This window comes from Carassius gibelio, chromosome B1, assembly GCF_023724105.1.
Source record: "Carassius gibelio isolate Cgi1373 ecotype wild population from Czech Republic chromosome B1, carGib1.2-hapl.c, whole genome shotgun sequence".
Lineage (NCBI taxonomy): Eukaryota > Metazoa > Chordata > Actinopteri > Cypriniformes > Cyprinidae > Carassius > Carassius gibelio.
In genome coordinates, this window is record NC_068396.1 from 35,639,082 (window position 1) to 35,658,161 (window position 19,080).

The window sequence follows — 19,080 nt, forward strand, 5'->3', positions numbered from 1 at the left end:
TTACATATATAAGTCCTAAAGAAAATAGTATGACAGTTTCCACAATTTCTTTTAAACACAAAACCAGTTTTCAGTATTGATAATACTAAGAACCAATTGATCACAAATAATAACTGATAATAATTAAGCAGCAACATAACATATTGGAATAATTTCTGAAGAACCATGTGACACTGAAGACTGAAGTAATGATGCTGAAAATTCAGCTATGAAAAATTACAGAAATGACGTTTTAACAGAAAACCACTATTTGTAAGTGTAATATTTCATAGGATTATTTTTTACAGTTTTTTTTTAACACATAATTTTAGCCTTCTGTCAAAAAATAAATTAATAAAAATGTATTATTTAAAATGTTTCCCCATGTGTATTAAATAGGCTAATGCATGTGAACTAGCAAATCATATTTTTATTATAGCCTATTTGTTTCCTAATCCTATATTTTTTTTTTTTTTCTTAGACACGTGAAATTACAGAAGAAAGTCTGGATAGAAATTTACAAACATTCACTCTTATCTCATCTTGTGGCGAATAATGTAAATAGCATTACGATTTTTTTTTAATTATTATCTTTTGTGTGAACACTTGCCAAATTGCCAGATGGCCAATCTGCCCATATATTTCATACAGTTGACTGTTGACAAATATGATGCAGAGGGCAACAACTCCATAAATGCAGTCATGCTCTGAAATTCAAGTGATTGAGAGATCATGTGACTCTTCAACATCGGTGGACACAAGGCCCTTCGCTCTGCTCACTTTGTCAAATATTCTACAATCCTGATAGGATTTAGGATTTTATCAGCTCACTGCCACAGAAGAAGGCCTTGACTGCCCAGGAGAGGAGAATAACAAGGTGTTTCTGCTGTGATCTTCTATCTAGTTCTTGACACTGGGCTTTTTGGGGACATGTTTTGTGCTGGTGTGGATCAGTCACGTATACAAATATTTTTCTATCTATCTGTTGACTAGGGAGAAAGTGTGGTCAAACCCCAGTTTGAGTGTGTGGAAGATGAGAGTGTGTGGATGATGTCTGTTGTTGTTGTTTTGGTGTTTTGTGATGTTTGTTGTATGTATAAAAATAAATAAACCTCTGATGACAAATATATATATATATATATATATATATATATATATATATATATATATATATATATATATATATTCCCCATACTTGTTTTTGTCTCATTTTTAGTCTATATCATGAAATGAAGTGAATCACACGAGCAGTGAGAGCAATATCACACAAGTACTGTTTGTCCAGAATATCACGAGTGCAAATGTGATTTTACACAACAGTTGAGTAATTCAACATCATCATCATCAGTCACAACTCCACCTATTTCACAGAGGACATGAATTGTTGTGCATCTCCGAAAAGCACAGTGGTGTTTAGTTTTGGAATGAATCCACATTTTGAATGAATCGGGTATGAATCAATGATTCAAAGACCCATTCATAAAGAAAGCCATTTACTGTATTCCTGAATGAATCAGCCGTTTGAATCAAATGAATAAATGATTCATAAAGACAATTACCAACACCTGCTGGCAGATGTAGTTTCTTATTTAGAGTACAATTTAATAATAATAATAATAATAATAATAATAATAATAATTAATAATAATAATACATTAAAGGAATAGTTCACAAAAGTTTATCATTTAGGGGAGAGCAGGGGTGAAAGTACCACTTTTTAGAAAAACATAATTTGAAAAGATAATGATTCAGATAGAGATAGAAATAAAAAATTTTCTGTGGTCCATGACTCAGAAGTGTGGTCTATCAATACCAAGTGGTATTCTGTACAAATGTAAAACGACTTCAATATTATTTCACTTTGAACACAAGTTGTACATTGTCAATTTGGACCGCGACTGTTGGGACGAAAGAAACCTAACAATACAAGCTTTTTTGTGTTACTCTTATTTTTTATTAAATATACCTGAATATCGCCTTGTTAATATGTAACTGAAAACATAGCTTTGCAAAATATTATTAAATTACATTTTCATTTAAAATGTAAATTTCATCAAAAGTAACCCAAAATTAACTTGAATTGTTTCATTTTGTTTTATAATCCCTGGCTCTTCAGCACTGTTAAACGGTAGAATAAACAGTGTTCTATAAACATAGCGAGATTTGTGGTTAACTGATTCTTTCACTGCTTATGCCACTCAACAGAGGGGTTTGTGGGTAATTGCGGAGTAGAATAAACTGTGGTAATAGAATCAGAGGGGTTTGTGGGTAATTGCGGAGTAGAATAAACTGTGGTAATAGAATCAGAGGGGGTTGTGGGTAATTGCGGAGTAGAATAAACTGTGGTAATAGAATCAGAGGGGGTTGTGGGTAATTGCGGAGTAGAATAAACTGTGGTAATAGAATCAGAGGGGTTTGTGGGTAATTGCGGAGTAGAATAAACTGTGTTAATAGAATCAGAGGGGGTTGTGGGTAATTGCGGAGTAGAATAAACTGTGGTAATAGAATCAGAGGGGTTTGTGGGTAATTGCGGAGTAGAATAAACTGTGGTAATAGAATCAGAGGGGGTTGTGGGTAATTGCGGAGTAGAATAAACTGTGGTAATAGAATCAGAGGGGGTTGTGGGTAATTGCGGAGTAGAATAAACTGTGGTAATAGAATCAGAGGGGTTTGTGGGTAATTGCGGAGTAGAATAAACTGTGGTAATAGAATCAGAGGGGGTTGTGGGTAATTGCGGAGTAGAATAAACTGTGGTAATAGAATCAGAGGGGTTTGTGGGTAATTGCGGAGTAGAATAAACTGTGGTAATAGAATCAGAGGGGTTTGTGGGTAACTGAGGCATAGCATAAACTTTTTTTGTAGAATCAGAGGGGTTTGTGGGTAACTGGGCAGTTTTGCAGCCAGTGTGAGGTCTGGTGTCTTTAATCTCCTCGTAAATGTACTGAGTTTGAGGAACCTGTGAAGAAAATTAGAAATTAAAGGTCATTCTTTCAAACATTTATTCTTAACAAACTATTTGATTTCACAAACCGCATCATTGTTTTCTATTCCAGGTTCAGGCATTTTAGAGGCTGACTCGGAGCCTGTTAAAACAAATACACTACACTGAATATACACTGAACACTATGAATAAATGACTCTGACAAACTTAACCCTATGGCTAACAAATGCCATGCACCTATGGAATTAGTTCCTTTAGACTTCAAGACAAATCCCCAAGACAAATCCCCACCTTTAGCTCGAGCCTGACGCTTCATGAAGACAGTCAGTATACATGAAACGAGTCCAGCGATGAGCAGAGGAACAACCACAGACACAACGATGATCAGAGACAAACCTGAGAGAAAACACCATGAGAGACTGATTCTCTCTGATAACTGCAGGTCAATGAGAGAAGACGAATGAACGGATCAACAGAATACCATTTGAGACAGACGGAGAATCCCATGTGAAATCAGATGTCGACGGCTGGGAAATTAGTGAAATGGGTGGAGTTGGGACTGATGATGATGGTGATGATACTGAGGGTGGAGTTTTGGGTGCTAAATGATAGAGAAAATCATTGGCATTGACAAACGGTTAAATTTTCAAGCTTTAAAAGCTTTTGAAATCCGTAAAGTTTTGTTATTGTAAATGTATACAATATAATAAATAATATACATGAAATAAAGTTATTTTCAAATACAGAGATTCATATGAAAATGAAAAGGCAAACATCCTGCCTCTATTTATGATCATACTACACACATAACCATAAATATCATACAGTACAACCTGGGATCATATCAACATCTGCATATGTCTCTAGCACATATACAAATGTTAAAAGAGTCCCAGTGCAAACACATTTATTCATCTTCTTAAAACATGCTTTCGCTCCTTGTTGACATCTTTAGGCAAACATTTAGACATGCATCCAAATAACATTTGAGCTCTTATTGTAAATTTCCGGTTGACTAATCAACATCTTTGTCATATATTTACCGCTCTATAACTTCTTAGGGACTTTTGTGTTCTAGTTGTTGTTTCTTATTTTTCTATGTCATGTCTTAATCTTGTAGTCTGATTGAAGTTTCTGTGTTTAGTTTATTGACTGTTTTCAGGCACGTCTTGTTTTCTTATAATCCATTTTATAGCCCTTGTGTTTCTTTGTGCTTTTTTAAGTCTTGGTTGTCTGCCCTATGATTTGTTTGTGTTTTTCATTCTGGTTCTCTTACTCTTTTCCATTTCCTTATTTTCATTTAAATGTCATTCTGCATTTGGATCCAGTCAGACCTTGTCTTTGAGTTCACATTACTCACAGAGAACATGACTATAGACATCTCCATCAGGCTGAAAACAATCAATGAACTAATCGGCAAATAAACTGCAAACAGACTAGGACAGGAAATGGGAGATGATTGAACTAGAACTACAACATTAAAGTCCAAAACAAGATATGATACACGTGACAGTCTTAGAGTTGACATTTGCCCTTTAACATGGCTTCTGTACAGAATGGCTTAAAATACGTTTTTAAATGCAAAAGGTGATCAAGATATATATAATAAAATTGTAAAAGGTCTTATTTAGACTTTTTGCTTTTACTACATATTGCAAGAGATCAATATGTAGTGAGTTCATGCTTAAAATGGGACAGGGTCAGAAAAATTAACAATTTAAAATGTCAACAATACTAACTGTAAAAAAAGAGAGAGAGAGAGAGAGAAAAACAAATCAGCATTAGCCATGTTCAAAATGCATTATTTTACTCACCTGTAATAACGTTCAGATTCACTTCAGTGTAGGAATCTCTAGCCCAAGATTTATCAACTGCACAGTAATACATCCCAGAATCCTCTTCACTCAGATCTCTGATGGTCACAGTGAAAACTGCTGCTCTTGTGTCGTCATACAGAGAGAATCTTCCAGAATCAACCCATTTATTTTTCACTTCAGTCTTGATGAGATCAGAGCAAGTTATTAACCACGGTACTTTACAAAAATACTTCTCATTTCCATGTTTGCCTTGATATGTGCATGTGATGTTGATTTCACCGCCTGAATGTCCAGTCACATTCAAGGAGGTCATGGCACCTACTGTACAACAACAAACCAGCATTTTAATAAAACACTTAACATGAGATGAACATTAAAATTGCTTTCAAAAGTCAGACTCTCACCAGGAATCATCAACAGAGTGAAAGTCCAGATGATCTTCATTCTTCTCTCTTCTTCAGTGATCTTCTCTGTTGTTAGTAGACTCAGCTCTACACAGGCCTTAGGCTCTCAGAGTGTGTTTCAGGTGGTTCATGACAGTGTGTGAATCATGAATGTGATGAGATGCTGACTTCCTCTTCCTTTGTCTTCTGCTGGAACTGGAACAGAGAGAAACAGAAATGCAGGTCATGTAAAAAAATGCTTTAACAAAATAAGAACAAACTGTACAGAAAAAGCAAAGCACAGAACTGTGGACATTTAAAAAGTATGTGCAGCATGTTTCTCAGACAGTGAGCGTCCAGTGAGACTGTAATCTGTACTGCATCAGGACTTCCTCTTTGTCATGCTCACAACCCTTGAAGAACAATAAAATATAATAAATAAATAAATAAATAAATAAATAAATAAATAAATAAATAAATAAATAAATAAAACATTCATGAAGTGTGTAGCCAACACACTTCTCACTATTTCACTTTACTTCCTGTCTTCTGTGTTTAGAGAAAATCCTTGATTTCCATATTTTCATACATGGATCAACTCAGTCCTTATTGATCTGCAGAAAATACACTTCATCATTCAGTTCATGTTTAAGTCAATGATCAGTATTTAATCAAATACATTAGAGTTTACAATTACATTACATTTATTCTGTAATCACCCACATTTGCCTGAAAAAACATACAGATAAAGAAACACACAATCCAGTTATCAGGAGCCAATAACAGCTAAAGCAGAAGTGAAGCAGTTTATTTACATGAGGTCATTTGTCCATAAACCCATATGATAAGATAAGCCACTGCCTGGTTTCCACATAAATACACAAATAATACAGAAATAACATCAGACATTAGTACAATATAACATACAACTTGGGTCACTGCTTTCTGTGCAACAAACAATACATCAGTGAATGAATGAATTCACTGACATTTACAATAAATTACCAAAATCTTCCAATGACTGACTGTCTACATCTGTTCCACAAAGTCATGCAGATGAGGACATGATTGCTCATTCAAATCTAGGGCCCTATGATTTCCACAATGAGGAAAACACAGACGGAATTTGTTGACTCAAGTAATACAAATGGATTTTACTCTAAATGGTATTCATTGTCTGCAGCCTCAGTATTTAAAATAAAGAAAATAAACCTGGCTATTCGTTCTGTTCTAGACTAACTGAGACTACTGTTGTTGTTCTCTTGTTGACCTGACTGCTTCTATTGTTCTCATTTGCAAGTCACTTTGGATAAAAGCGTCTGCTAAATGATTAATTGTAAATGTAAATGTACGTGAGAACATTCACATAATTGCTAGAACTGCTCTGATAGTCATTTCATGAGCATTTTACCGTTTCTTTTGAGAAGAAATATTGTCGTGTCATACACAAACAGAAAGTGGTCTTCACAACAACTCGTCAAAATAAAAGTTTGGCTTAACTTGTAGAAATTGTGACATAAATATTAGTTAATGTAATGATTACTACAATGATGCATTATACTAAAATTACTATTAATTTTTTTTTTAAGAATTATTTACCAGATTTTTTTTAATTATATTATATTATATTTTTATAAAATTGTTTAATATAAAATCAGTTTATTAGAGATGCTTTTTGATTTTTAAGATTATTAATATTTAATGAAAACATTAAAATAGAATCCAGAAAATCCATGAAAAGCCAAATTTGGTAAACATAACAATAAATAGAAAAAAAAAAAAAAAACATTTCATGGGTCTTTAACGATTTTATTTTTATTAAAGCTTTAATAAATTGATGCAAATTGTAAGTTTCATGATTTCAAATAATTAGGCATGCCTTTTGATTTATTTAATTAAACTGAACCATTAAAATAGTATCTTGGACATTTTTCAACCTGGAAAAAAACTATGGATTTTACAGGGTCATATAAACCCTTATTTATGCAAAATGTCTTATTAAAATCTTGGATTTTTATTTTTTTACAGTAGATTAAATTCCGATGCTTTGTGGGATCAGCTTCCAGTCCGTGAAGCTGCTATGAGACACAGTCTGTAAAAATGTCATGAGGTTGAATCATCTGGACATTCAGCTGTTGAGTAGATCACTGAATCGTCTGGTTTATCTGCTGTTGAGTAGATCATTGAATCGTCTGGTTTATCTGCTGTTGAGTAGATCATTGAATCGTCTGGTTTATCTGCTGTTGAGTAGATCACTGAATCTTCTGGTTTATCTGCTGTTGAGTAGATCACTGAATCTTCTGGTTTATCTGCTGTTGAGTAGATCACTGAATCTTCTGGTTTATCTGCTGTTGAGTAGATCATTGAATCGTCTGGTTTATCTGCTGTTGAGTAGATCATTGAATCTTCTGGTTTATCTGCTGTTGAGTAGATCATTGAATCTTCTGGTTTATCTGCTGTTGAGTAGATCATTGAATCTTCTGGTTTATCTGCTGTTGAGTAGATCATTGAATCTTCTGGTTTATCTGCTGTTGAGTAGATCATTGAATCTTCTGGTTTATCTGCTGTTGAGTAGATCATTGAATCTTCTGGTTTATCTGCTGTTGAGTAGATCATTGAATCTTCTGGTTTATCTGCTGTTGAGTAGATCATTGAATCTTCTGGTTTATCTGCTGTTGAGTAGATCACTGAATCTTCTGGTTTATCTGCTGTTGAGTAGATCACTGAATCTTCTGGTTTATCTGCTGTTGAGTAGATCATTGAATCTTCTGGTTTATCTGCTGTTGAGTAGATCATTGAATCTTCTGGTTTATCTGCTGTTGAGTAGATCACTGAATCTTCTGGTTTATCTGCTGTTGAGTAGATCATTGAATCTTCTGGTTTATCTGCTGTTGAGTAGATCATTGAATCTTTGGGACATTCTGCTGTTGAGTAGATCATTGAATCTTCTGGTTTATCTGCTGTTGAGTAGATCATTGAATCTTCTGGTTTATCTGCTGTTGAGTAGATCACTGAATCGTCTGGTTTATCTGCTGTTGAGTAGATCATTGAATCTTCTGGTTTATCTGCTGTTGAGTAGATCACTGAATCTTCTGGTTTATCTGCTGTTGAGTAGATCACTGAATCTTCTGGTTTATCTGCTGTTGAGTAGATCATTGAATCTTCTGGTTTATCTGCTGTTGAGTAGATCACTGAATCTTCTGGTTTATCTGCTGTTGAGTAGATCACTGAATCGTCTGGTTTATCTGCTGTTGAGTAGATTGATGATTCTTCTGGTCTATCTATTGTAGTGCAGATAGTGTGGATGTCTTTGTTCTTGCCCTTCATCTTGTTGATATCCTCATGTTTGGGGTTGTTACAGTCAATCTCCTGCAAAAGAACTTGTTATCTTCCAAATCTTCTTGTTTTTAGCAGTTCATAAATATCAATCATCATCAACATTATCACTAACCTCTGCAGTGTGTTCATTCAAAGGAAGAAGCACAATGGAGACTGTCAAAACATGGGGAGAATTAATGTTACATTCAAACAAACAATAGGAATTTTCTCAAGAAATACAGTATATGTGTGCTTAATCCAATTTTGGGGCTTTTTACCCGGAAGTGAGATAAACTTGACAAAACTTTCTATGTTGGGAAAGCTGTAATTTCCTCATTTGTAAAAACGATACTATTTATGTATTGGCCAATACTCTCTGTGTAATTATAAAATGCAGAACGATTATTTTAAGGGGTAGGGTTAGATGTAGGGTTTGTATAGTGTGATGGATTATACATTCTGTACAGTATAAAAATTATTACGTCTTTGTAAAGTCCCCATTTAGTAAACCTGTGTGTGTGTGTGTGTGTGTGTGTGTGTGTGTGTGCGTGCGTGCGTGTGTGTGTGTGTGTGTGTGTGCGTGCGTGCGTGTGTGCGTGTGTGTGTGTGTGTCTAGGTTCTTGACCTTGTGGTGAAAGCCCAGATTGCGTAACTCTTGGTGGTTTCTTGCTTCTCTTCCTACACAACACCGTCAGCGCAGCGAGGAAGATGATCATCACGAGGACTAACCCCACAGAGACGTAGATGACAGACTCTGTGCTCCAGACATCACCTGTCACACACATTTAACATACTTTAAACTTACTTCTAGATCATCACATTGATGAACTGATGAACTGATAAACTGACCCGTTGAGGAGCTGTCCTGATCTGTGATAGTGGTTTTTCTTTCTGTGGTTGTGATGCTGGTGGTTTGTTGAATCTGATCTGTTGTATTGAAATATTTCAGTGTGTTTGTAACATGTTGCTGAGGGTTGAAACCTCAGTGGTCATATTATCGTATCATATTTTTATTAATTTAATCTGTTTTTAGTACTGTGGGTTAACTGTGGTAAAATCACTATAATGCACACTAGTGGCTTACTGCTGTATTTTCTAATCAACACATTTAAATCAAAGCAGGCAGTTTACAAGACAAAGACTAAATGATTGCTCTCGTCTTATTTCCATGCAGTTAATTTGAACAACAGCTAATAAAAAATGAAACACTTACCCTCTTTAACCAGCAACATAATCTCTGAATAGACATCAGCTATAGTCCTCTCCACTCCACACCAGTATCGTCCCTCATCCTCTGTTCTCAGGTCAGTGATGCTGACGGTGAAAACTCTGGTCCTCGTGTCATCGGTCAGAGAGAATCTCTCGTCTTCAGCTGGAGATCCTGATTTAACCACAATGTCTCTAAATCCATAGACACACTCTCCTTTACAAAAATACTTTGAATTTGATTCATATCCAGATTCATATCTGCATCTGATATCTACTCTCTCTCCTCTGTGTCCTGTGACTGTTTCTGGAGCACCAACAACAGCTGAAACAGAAATATTATTATATAGAGCTGTTATGTGTGAGCAAGAGATATCAGAACTGAATAATAATGTACAAATTCTGAACAAAAGACCTCAGAGTCTTGAACTCACCTGTAGAGATGCTGGAAAAGACGAGCAGAACGACACACATGCTGAACATTTTACTGAAATACGAAACCATATTCTGTGACTAATGTTACAGTCTTTCTCTTCCGTACTGTGTGAAGAAATCCGGCATTATATTTCCTTCCCCTTTCTGTCTTTTTAACCTCATCCAGCTTTACACATCTTCACAATGACACCGATCTAAACAATGCCATCTGTCCATTTATTATACAGACCTAAACAGCACAGAACTTGCCTTCCTGAGTGTACATTTGATCAAATTTAAGATTTTAGCTTCTCTAACTGCTCTCAGTTTCATTAAATTAACATTCAGTAGTCATAGTACAATTTTCATGAGTTCACCCCCTGCTTGAAAAAAAAAAATAAATAAATAAATGGTATTACTGGTTATAATGGGACTTGTATTGGGTTTATTGGAGACTGTAATGGTCTCTGTGGGTCTCTACAGGTAAGTTTGTCAACTTTTATTAGTGGCTTGTTGAAATCATTACAACCTAGTAGAACATCTCCTGAAACACATTTTGTAATGGTTTTAATGGTTAATAGTTTATGGTTTGTCATGCTTGTAAAGGTATTTGTAGAGTAAGCCATTAGGTTTTCTGTGATGGTTTCTGTTGTTTGTTTCAGCAGGGCTGTTAGTTTGGAGCTGATTTCAGACCCTGTTCACACTCGCTGTTAAGACGTTTTCATTGATCCGAGCACAAGTGAACAGTGCTTAATACAGACCTGTACAATACACCTGAGAACAGTGGCTAGAACATTTAAAAAATAATCTTAAGTTCACTTTTCTTGTTAGTAAAACTACACCATTTTGAAAATACTGATAAAAACTCAGAAAAATCTATCAACATATTGATTCATAAAAAATATGTAGCATGCACCATTTTTTTTTTCACTTTGAGCATCAGTGCAGATGTTGATGAAGAAGCTTTGGAACTCTTTTTTTATTATTTATATTTGATCAGTGAGTATATCGAGCCGTCGTTGGTCTTGATGTTTTGTGGACGTGTCACTGTTGAGTAGATCAGATCTGTTCTGTTGTCTGTTGTTGGTTCAGGCGGCTTCATATTAGCATAATAATCACAGTCTGTATCCGTCACCTGATTGGTCGAGTGGATGTGAAAGGGGTTTGAATCAGGCTGCTGATTTGTTACTGTGGCATAAACAGCAGAGTCAGGTGGGCGGGTGTTGAGGTGTGATGCAGGCGTCTGATTGGATGAAGATGTTGCAGTGATGACATCAGATGGTCCGGGGTCACTGTTTACAATCTCATACATGTGGACACTCTGAAAAACAACATATACAGCATTAATTTACTGGTTCATAGATAATACTAGATAGATATAGATAATCATTTCTGATCTTCTACAGGTAAAGATTTGATCACCCACCTCTGTATTGTGCTGTACATTTTGCTGAAATAAAGCTGAAGGGACCATGAAAAGAGAGAAAAGACAAAGTCAGATCAACACAGACACTCAAAAAACACTTTATAATCACAAATAAACTGTTACCTGTCCTAGATTTCCTCTTTCTCTTTTTCAGAACGAGGAATATTGCAGAACACAGAACCAGAACGAGCAGAACCGAACCCAGACCGCCAGCAACAGAAGACAGACCTGAACACAACAATAAAAGAACAACTGTCAAATGAACAATGAATAATATAAATCATATTGGTTACTGTGCTATTAAGAGTGCAGTACACAGCAAAATCCCCAGTGTTAATTTAACACTCTGAGTGTGGACTCATATAAACACTGAAGCAGTGTTAAAAGTAACACTGAAGCAGAGTTGAAGTTAATGAGATAATTAAGAAGTTAATTGAGTTATGATTGACCATTATTGAAGACGCCTGATGTTAACAAGCAGAATCACCAAACGAGAAAATCACAATTTGTGTGTCACCATTATAGTGGTCAGTGTTTGCTTTAGTTGGGATCTTGGCTTGTAACTTTTTACTTTTAAAGTTTGCTTGTCAAACCAAGAGCAAAAATCACCGCGTGTTGATGATTATGTTTTAATGTAATCGTTGTTTGACATGAATCACTGAACTCATTTACAGTCTCTTCTCAAAGTAAAACTTCCATTACTGATTGTCACAGCTTTGTTTTCACAATGAAAAAATCTGTATTTTCTATACATTTTGTAGTTATCTCTTGCAAGCGATTCTGATTTTTTTTTATTAAAGAATTCTAATTTTAGGCACACAAAGATAACAATAATCAACGTATGAATCTCAACAACGGTGACAAACAACATATTCAGATAAACAGACCAACTCTGAACATCACAAAACTAGATTCAAAAAATGAACATAGAAACAGCAAAAATAAAATATAGTTAGAATAAAAAGTTAAAAAGACCGCTCAACTCATAATTTATTCATGCCGCAATGCATGATGGGAGCCATGGATGAGTTTTTATTGGCTACAACATGCTTTTTTGATGGTCACCGTTGTTGTGATGCTCACGCTGATTCCTGATGTCTGTGTGTCTAAACAAAAGATTACTTTTTTTTTTTTTTTTTTTTTTTTTTTACGTAGAACTAACTATTAAAACATGTCAGCTTACTTTTCTTTTTCACTTAATTTATGTATGCAGTAAAGAAACCTAAACTCAGGTAACTCTATAACAAATAGCTCAAACCACAATCAATAGCACACATGATTGCCTTTGCTGTGGTCTGTCTGTATGATATAATTCAGTCACCACAGCCACATAAAATCTAAAGATAACACACAAATTGTGATTTTTCTCGTTTGGTGATTCTGCTTGTTAACGTCAGGTGTCTTCAATAATGGTCAATCATAACTCAATTAACTTCTTAATTATCTCATTAACTTCAACTCTGCTTTAGTGTTACTTTTAACACTGCTTTAGTGTTTATATGAGTCCACACTCAAGAGTGTTAAATTAACACTGGGGATTTTGCTGTGTACTGGAAATGTGTTGCTGTTATATTGTGTAACCGAAGTGAAACCGCGATGGTGAACCTCAATAGTTCAGAGGAAAACACTTCTGTCTACAGCTGACGTGAAACCAGATTAACCACATGACGTCTGATGTGTACATCACTGATCAGGTTCATCATGAGTCACAAGAGTTAAAATATCTAATTGCATGTTATCATTGAAGACACTGTGGCATCATGGGTAGTGTAGTTTGTGTGCTTACTAGTGTTTGTCTGATCGAGTTGAACAGCAGTACTTCCTGTTCTGGCTGTTTCTTTCTCCCAGTGACAGAAAAAAATAAAAATAAATAAAAAATAACCTTGAACATATTCAGATCATATTGTGAATATGAATGGAAGTTGTATTTTCAAGTTATGTTTTCTAATAAAGACACATTTGTTTTTTTTTGTTTTTTTATCCAAAGCAACTTTAAGTACACTATAACACCAATGAAGCAAATATCTGGAGATTGAACCATCATTCTTCAACACAGATGTAGATTTCAGACCCTGCATGTACAGAAAGACATTAAACACATCTAATCTCAAAAGAGTCATCTAATAGATGTCTTCAACTACTGTATAAGCTCACTATCTAAACAGTCAAGAAACAGAGTCATATGCAGTGACAGACAGATGAACTGACCTGCTGATGTGTGCTGATCTGTGATTGTTTCTTTTCTTTCTGTGATTGTGATGCTGCTGGATCGTGGATATATCTCTGTTGTGCTGAAATATGACGCTGTGTTTGAAAAAGAGCTGATAGTTGAAACCTCTGCGGTCTCCTTATCTGAAGAGGAAAGATCATTATTGATACTGATTCAGATGAATTCACACTGATTTTGATATCAAATACACATCATCTTTCATGTAATCTCTGGATAGATGTATCTTATACTGAACACACTCAAGTCTAGCAGACTCAACAGTATATGAGTCACTTACAAGATTTACTGACTTGATCAATCACTCACACTTTCTACACCATCGAATAAAATTAATAACGTACCCTCTTTAACCTGCAACACAATCTCTGAATAGACATCAGTATCTAAAGTCCTCCCCACACCACACCAGTATTGTCCCTCATTCTCTGTTCTCAGGTCAGTGATGCTGACGGTGAAAACTCTGGTCATCTTGTCATCAGTCAGAGAGAATCTCTCGTCTTCAGCTGGAGATCCTGATCTAACAATGATGTTTCTTAATCCAAAGATGCACTTGCCTTTACATAAATACTTTGAATTTGATTAATATCCAGATTCATAGGGGCATCTGATGTCAACTCTCTCTCCTCTGTGTCCTGTGACTGTTTCTGGAGCACAAACAACAGCTGAAAACAGAAATATTATTATATAGATATGTTATGTGTGAGCAAGAGATATCAGAACTGAATAATAATGTACAAATATAACCATCAAATCATCATGCAGTGGCAAAAATATGAAAATTTCAAATTCTGTCCAAAAGACCTCAGAGTCTTGAACTCACCTGTAGAGATGCTGGAAAAGACGAGCAGAACGACACACATGCTGAACATTTTACTGAAATGTGAGACCAGATTCTGTGACTAATGTTACAGTCTTTCTCTTCCGTTCTGAGCGAGAAGATGCAGAATTGTACTTCCTTCCCCTTTCTGTCTCTCTAACCTCATTCACAACATTTATTATACAGACCTAAACAGCACAGTACTCAAGATTTGAGCTTCTGTAACTGCTCTCAGTTTCAGTAAATTAACCTGTTATATTGTGTAACTGAAGTGAACCTCAATAGTTCAGAGGAAAACGCTTCTGTCTACAGCTGACGTGAATCCAGATTAAACACATGACGTCTGATGTGTGCATCACAAGAGTTAAAATACAGTATCTCATTCAGGACACTGTTGCATCATGGGTAGTGTAGTTTGTGTGCTCACTAGTGTTTCGCTGATTGAGATGAACAGCAGTACTTCCTGTTCTTGTAGTTTCTCTCTCTCTCTTTTTGATGAGTCAACAATGACGGAGAGAAAACTATTAACTCTGAATGTGCTGGTCAGTAAGAGCATTGTGACCACATAGACACCATGAACACAAAAACTACTCATCTTATCTTGTGAATATGAACAGAAGTTGTGTTTTCTATTGAAGACACTTTCTTACCCAAAGCAGTGTAAAAGTACATTATAAATAATTAAATAACAGAATATTAAATGTCTCTGTTGTGCTGAAATATGACGTTGTGTTTATAAAAGAGTTAATTGTTGGTTCTTTAGAGGTCTTCTTCACTGATCAGTGTCAGGAAATATCAACGTTAAATACACAAAATCTTTCATGTAATCTCTGGTTTAATGATGTATTTTATACTGAACACACTCAAGTCTAGCAGACGATCAGCTCAACAGTATATGAGTCGACTAACAAGATTTACTGACTTGATCACTCACACACACTTTCAGATACAATTAATCACTAACTGTGTAACAGCAACAGTATTTCTGAATAGACATCTATAAACGGTGAAGTCCTCTCCACTCCACTCCAGTATCGTCCTGTATCCTCTGTTCTCAGGTCAGTGATGCTGACGGAGAAAACATCAGTCAGAGAGAATCTCTCGTCTTCATCTGGAGATCCTCATATAACCACAATGCTTTTATTTCCATTGTCTTTACAAAAATACTTTGGTTTTGATTCATTTCCAGATGAATAGCTGCATCTGATGTCAAGCCGCTCTCCTCTGTGTCCTGTGACTACTTTTGAAGAAACTACAACAGCTGAAATCAGAAACATCATCATACAGAGATACATCTGACAACGACACATTATAAGACCAGAATAATAATTTACAGATATAATCCATATCCACATTAAATCATCATCATGCAGTAATAATACTAATACAAATAAAAAAAGTGTTAAACTGTACATGAGACCAAATTCTGTGACTAATGTTACAGTCTTTCTCCTCTGTACTGATTGAAGAAATGCAGCATCATATTTCCTTGCCCTTTCTGTCTCTCTAACCTCATCCAGCTTTACACATCTTCACAATGACACCGATCTAAACAGCACGGAATAAATACATGTCATTTTGATCAAAATCAAGATTGTAGGTTCTGTAACTCGGGTTAAGTTAACCTTCAATAGATCTGTTCATTTTTCACCACAAGTTTGCAGCTGATTTCAGTCAAATGTACATCATCTGGTGGTTGATCATGATTTGTGTGTGGAGCTGTGTATTATCACACATCACCTGTAGAGAGCGTGATGTAGCTCAGATCTCTGACCTTCACGCTTGAGGTGAACAAAATACTCATTTACTGTTGATGAGCTGTACTCTTTACAAAGAATTAAACCATTTTTATTTTTAGTAACTTTTCCTGTCAGTAACATTATAGAGTTTATAAAATACTAATACAAACTCAGATATTAATTAATTAAACTGTCTAGATATATATATATATTTTTTTTTCACATCAGTGCAGATTTTTTATTATTTATGTTTGATCAGTGAATATATCGAGCCGTCGTTGGTCTTGATGTTTTGTGGACGTGTCACTGTTGAGTAGATCAGATCTGTTCTGTTGTCTGTTGTTGGTTCAGACGGCTTCATATTAGCATAATAATCACAGTCTGTATCCGTCACCTGATTGGTCGAGTGGATGTGACTGGGGTTTGAATCAGGCTGCTGTTTGGTTACACTGGCATAAACAGCAGAGTCTTGTGGGCGGGTGTTGAGGTGTGATGCAGGCGTCTGATTGGATGAACAGGTTGCAGTGATGACATCACTGTTTGGAATCTCCTCATACATAAGCTCAGCCTGAAAAACAACATAAATGATTTACCAGTTCATAAAGATAGCATTCAATGCTCATCAATAAACAATACGTTACATGTATTTCTGATCTTCTACAGGTAAAGAGCTGATCACCCACCTCTGTATTGTGTTGCACATTTTGCTGAAATAAAGCTGAAATATCGATGAAAAGAGAGAAAAGAATGAGTCAAACATACTCAAAAATGAGTTTATAATCATAAATAAACTGTTACCTGTCCCAGATTTCCTCTTCCTCTTTTTGAGAACGAGGAACGTTCCAGAACACAGAACCAGAACCAGCAGAACCGAACCCAGACCGCCAGCAACAGAAGACAGACCTGAACACAACAATAAACACAAAACAACACAGAACTGATTCTGATTATACTGCTGAATAAATAATAATGATCTTATCATTTACATAAATTACTTAAATTATTGAAATATTCAACATTTTTAAATATTGTAAATCTGTTGCTGTTATATTGTGTGACCGAAGTGAAACCGCGATGCTGAACCACAGTCCTCTGAGGAAAACTCTTGGCTGATGTGAAACCAGACTAACCACATGACGTCTGATGTGTGAATCACTTTGATCAGGTTCATCATGAGCTAAATGTGTCTCAACAAATGTTCAAAACAATTGATTTTCTCCAAAATATACCAAATGATAAAACTGGTACTGGGACAGTTGCATCATGGGTAGTGTAGTTTGTGCGCTCAGTGTTTGGCTGATCGTGCTGAACTGCAGTACTTCCTGTCATTGTTCTTGTTGTTTCACTTCCTGTTCGAGGTGTCACTGACAGAGAGAGAGAAAAAAAGTGAAATATGAACATGCTGCTCACAATTAATAATCATTTTTTGTATAAATGTGTCTGTCAGATGCATGAATACAGATGTTAAGACATCATGGAAAACCCATCTAATGTAAAGCTGTGCTCATGTCCAGATTATTTAATTATTAAATGATTTTAAATGTATTTAGAAGCTTTGATGCCTCTGTTTTCAAGAGAATCAGACTAACTATTGATTATTTGATTGAAATTATGACTTAAATTATTTATGTGAATATAGTGACTACGCATTAGGAACAGTGTTTTTTTTTATATATATATTATTATTTATTTTTTTCACAAAAAATAAAAATAAATAAAAATAAAACATGAGTGTGAAGGCCCCGGTATACTTAAAACTAAGTTCATTTTTGTTCCTCGTTTGGGAGGAAAAAATAAGTTTGAAAAAGCTGAGCGACGGTGATGAAACATGACTGGCGACGCTCTAAACACAACTGATGAAATGATGAAGTGTCGTCAATCTAGCTGTGAGTCGGGCACCAATAATCAGAATATTACAAACAAAAGAATAACGATTAGCAGCAGTTCAGAGTCAAGTATCATGTTTATACAATACAAAAGAACCACAATCACTCATTTATGGGAAGTATGAATGTCTTATAGTCTGAAAACTTTAGCATGATGTGGGGAAAAAAAAACTACATTGTTGGTTTGTTACTTTATTTATTAGTGTTATTTTATTAAACTGTATAAATTGTTACAGCTTTTTATATTTTATGTGGTGTCATGATTTATTATTGTATGTTCATTTGGCATTTCATTTAATGTATTAAAATTGCTTATTGAAAGAACAGCAGCAGCAGTATGGTGTAACATTTATTTCAAACACATGTATTTGGTACTCGCTACTTTATATCTTTACTCTTTCCTTTCATTCTTTTCATGGCTTTGGAAAACTTGTCTTGGATGATTCTCTGCATTGCTTTTTTAACTTTGTGTTGTCAACACCAGGGTGCGATTTGCCGTCGGGGATGCGTGAGATTTCCCGCTTTCTGGTCAATGTATCCCTGCCTCTGCTTAATTATTTTTATCCCCGGTCAGGATACATTTATCCCCCCCTCAAAGTGATCAGTGCTACTACACTAACGGCGAGACGGATCACAAAACTTATCACGGATCCGTGGTTTGATTAAAGTCAATTTTATTTTAAAATGCACTACTTTGCCACGCAGCCTCTCTGTATTCACCACTCTGCAGACTTGCTCAATGTCCCGCCCACGGCCGCCGCCCAATCTGATTGGTTACACCTCACGAGTAACAGCCTATCAACACTTACGAGATGGTTGAAGCCGTTCCACTGGGCAATGGAGTTGCTAACTTGGCGACTTTGTCGATAGATTTAGCGATTCTTTTTTTCCATAAAAGCGACTAGTGATAAAACTTTTTGGGCA

At 35.5% G+C, this 19,080-nt stretch overlaps 4 protein-coding genes across 14 annotated transcripts in view; 1 reads left to right on the forward strand and 3 right to left on the reverse strand.

The window, feature by feature from the left end:
• The window catches only part of LOC127949439 (B-cell receptor CD22-like), a 336,416-nt gene that overhangs the window by 132,599 nt on the left and 184,737 nt on the right, over positions 1 to 19,080 (forward strand). The window lies entirely within an intron of this gene.
• On the reverse strand, positions 1,176 to 5,573 carry LOC127949482 (DNA-directed RNA polymerase II subunit RPB1). The gene is made up of 6 exons (XM_052546823.1): positions 5,142 to 5,573; positions 4,735 to 5,058; positions 3,402 to 3,521; positions 3,212 to 3,316; positions 3,010 to 3,062; positions 1,176 to 2,935 (listed from the first exon to the last, which is right to left on the reverse strand). The coding sequence occupies exons 1-6, from the start codon at positions 5,179 to 5,181 to the stop codon at positions 2,162 to 2,164; spliced, it is 1,416 nt and encodes a 471-aa protein (XP_052402783.1). The 5' UTR covers positions 5,182 to 5,573; the 3' UTR covers positions 1,176 to 2,161.
• Positions 6,914 to 14,674, reverse strand: LOC127949444 (uncharacterized protein SPEM3-like). 4 transcript variants are annotated; one of them, XM_052546747.1, is made up of 7 exons: positions 10,237 to 10,293; positions 10,079 to 10,131; positions 9,652 to 9,969; positions 9,288 to 9,365; positions 9,064 to 9,210; positions 8,572 to 8,612; positions 6,916 to 8,489 (listed from the first exon to the last, which is right to left on the reverse strand). In XM_052546747.1, the coding sequence occupies exons 1-7, from the start codon at positions 10,239 to 10,241 to the stop codon at positions 7,224 to 7,226; spliced, it is 1,908 nt and encodes a 635-aa protein (XP_052402707.1). In that variant the 5' UTR covers positions 10,242 to 10,293; the 3' UTR covers positions 6,916 to 7,223. The 4 variants fall into 4 exon arrangements, with proteins under 4 accessions (XP_052402709.1, XP_052402707.1, XP_052402708.1 ...); XM_052546748.1 differs by lacking the exons at positions 10,079 to 10,131; positions 10,237 to 10,293 and adding an exon at positions 14,535 to 14,674 and having other exon boundaries at positions 6,917 to 8,489; XM_052546746.1 differs by lacking the exon at positions 10,237 to 10,293 and having other exon boundaries at positions 6,918 to 8,489; positions 10,079 to 10,204.
• LOC127949510 (CMRF35-like molecule 1) overlaps positions 10,763 to 19,080 on the reverse strand; it is a 70,417-nt gene continuing 62,099 nt past the window's right edge. For 3 of the 8 annotated variants that reach the window (XM_052546907.1, XM_052546906.1, XM_052546903.1), the window contains exons 4-7: positions 17,500 to 17,634; positions 11,608 to 11,712; positions 11,485 to 11,519; positions 10,763 to 11,379 (exon numbers count right to left, since the gene is read on the reverse strand). In XM_052546907.1, coding sequence (XP_052402867.1) covers positions 11,041 to 11,379; positions 11,485 to 11,519; positions 11,608 to 11,712; positions 17,500 to 17,634 — 614 coding nt within the window. In that variant the 3' untranslated portion in view covers positions 10,763 to 11,040. Of the gene's footprint in view, positions 11,380 to 11,484; positions 11,520 to 11,607; positions 11,713 to 16,664; positions 16,839 to 16,953; positions 16,989 to 17,068; positions 17,174 to 17,499; positions 17,635 to 19,080 lie in introns of all 8 variants that reach the window. The other 5 variants (XM_052546904.1, XM_052546901.1, XM_052546902.1 and 2 more) reach the window with 3 other exon arrangements.

Excerpts from the sequence above, each read along its gene's own strand:
- LOC127949482 (XM_052546823.1), bottom strand. The coding sequence starts at position 5,181 with ATGAAGATCATCTGGACTTTCACTCTGTTGATGATTCCTG. Across the intron at positions 5,059-5,141 it reads CACTCTGTTGATGATTCCTG|TAGGTGCCATGACCTCCTTG; the intron begins GTGAGAGTCTGA and ends GTTGTTGTACAG. Across the intron at positions 3,063-3,211 it reads GCGTCAGGCTCGAGCTAAAG|GCTCCGAGTCAGCCTCTAAA; the intron begins GTGGGGATTTGT and ends TTGTTTTAACAG.
- LOC127949444 (XM_052546746.1), bottom strand. The coding sequence starts at position 10,148 with ATGGTTTCGTATTTCAGTAAAATGTTCAGCATGTGTGTCGTTCTGCTC. Across the intron at positions 9,970-10,078 it reads CTTTTCCAGCATCTCTACAG|CTGTTGTTGGTGCTCCAGAA; the intron begins GTGAGTTCAAGA and ends TTTCTGTTTCAG. Across the intron at positions 8,490-8,571 it reads TGAATGAACACACTGCAGAG|GAGATTGACTGTAACAACCC; the intron begins GTTAGTGATAAT and ends GTTCTTTTGCAG.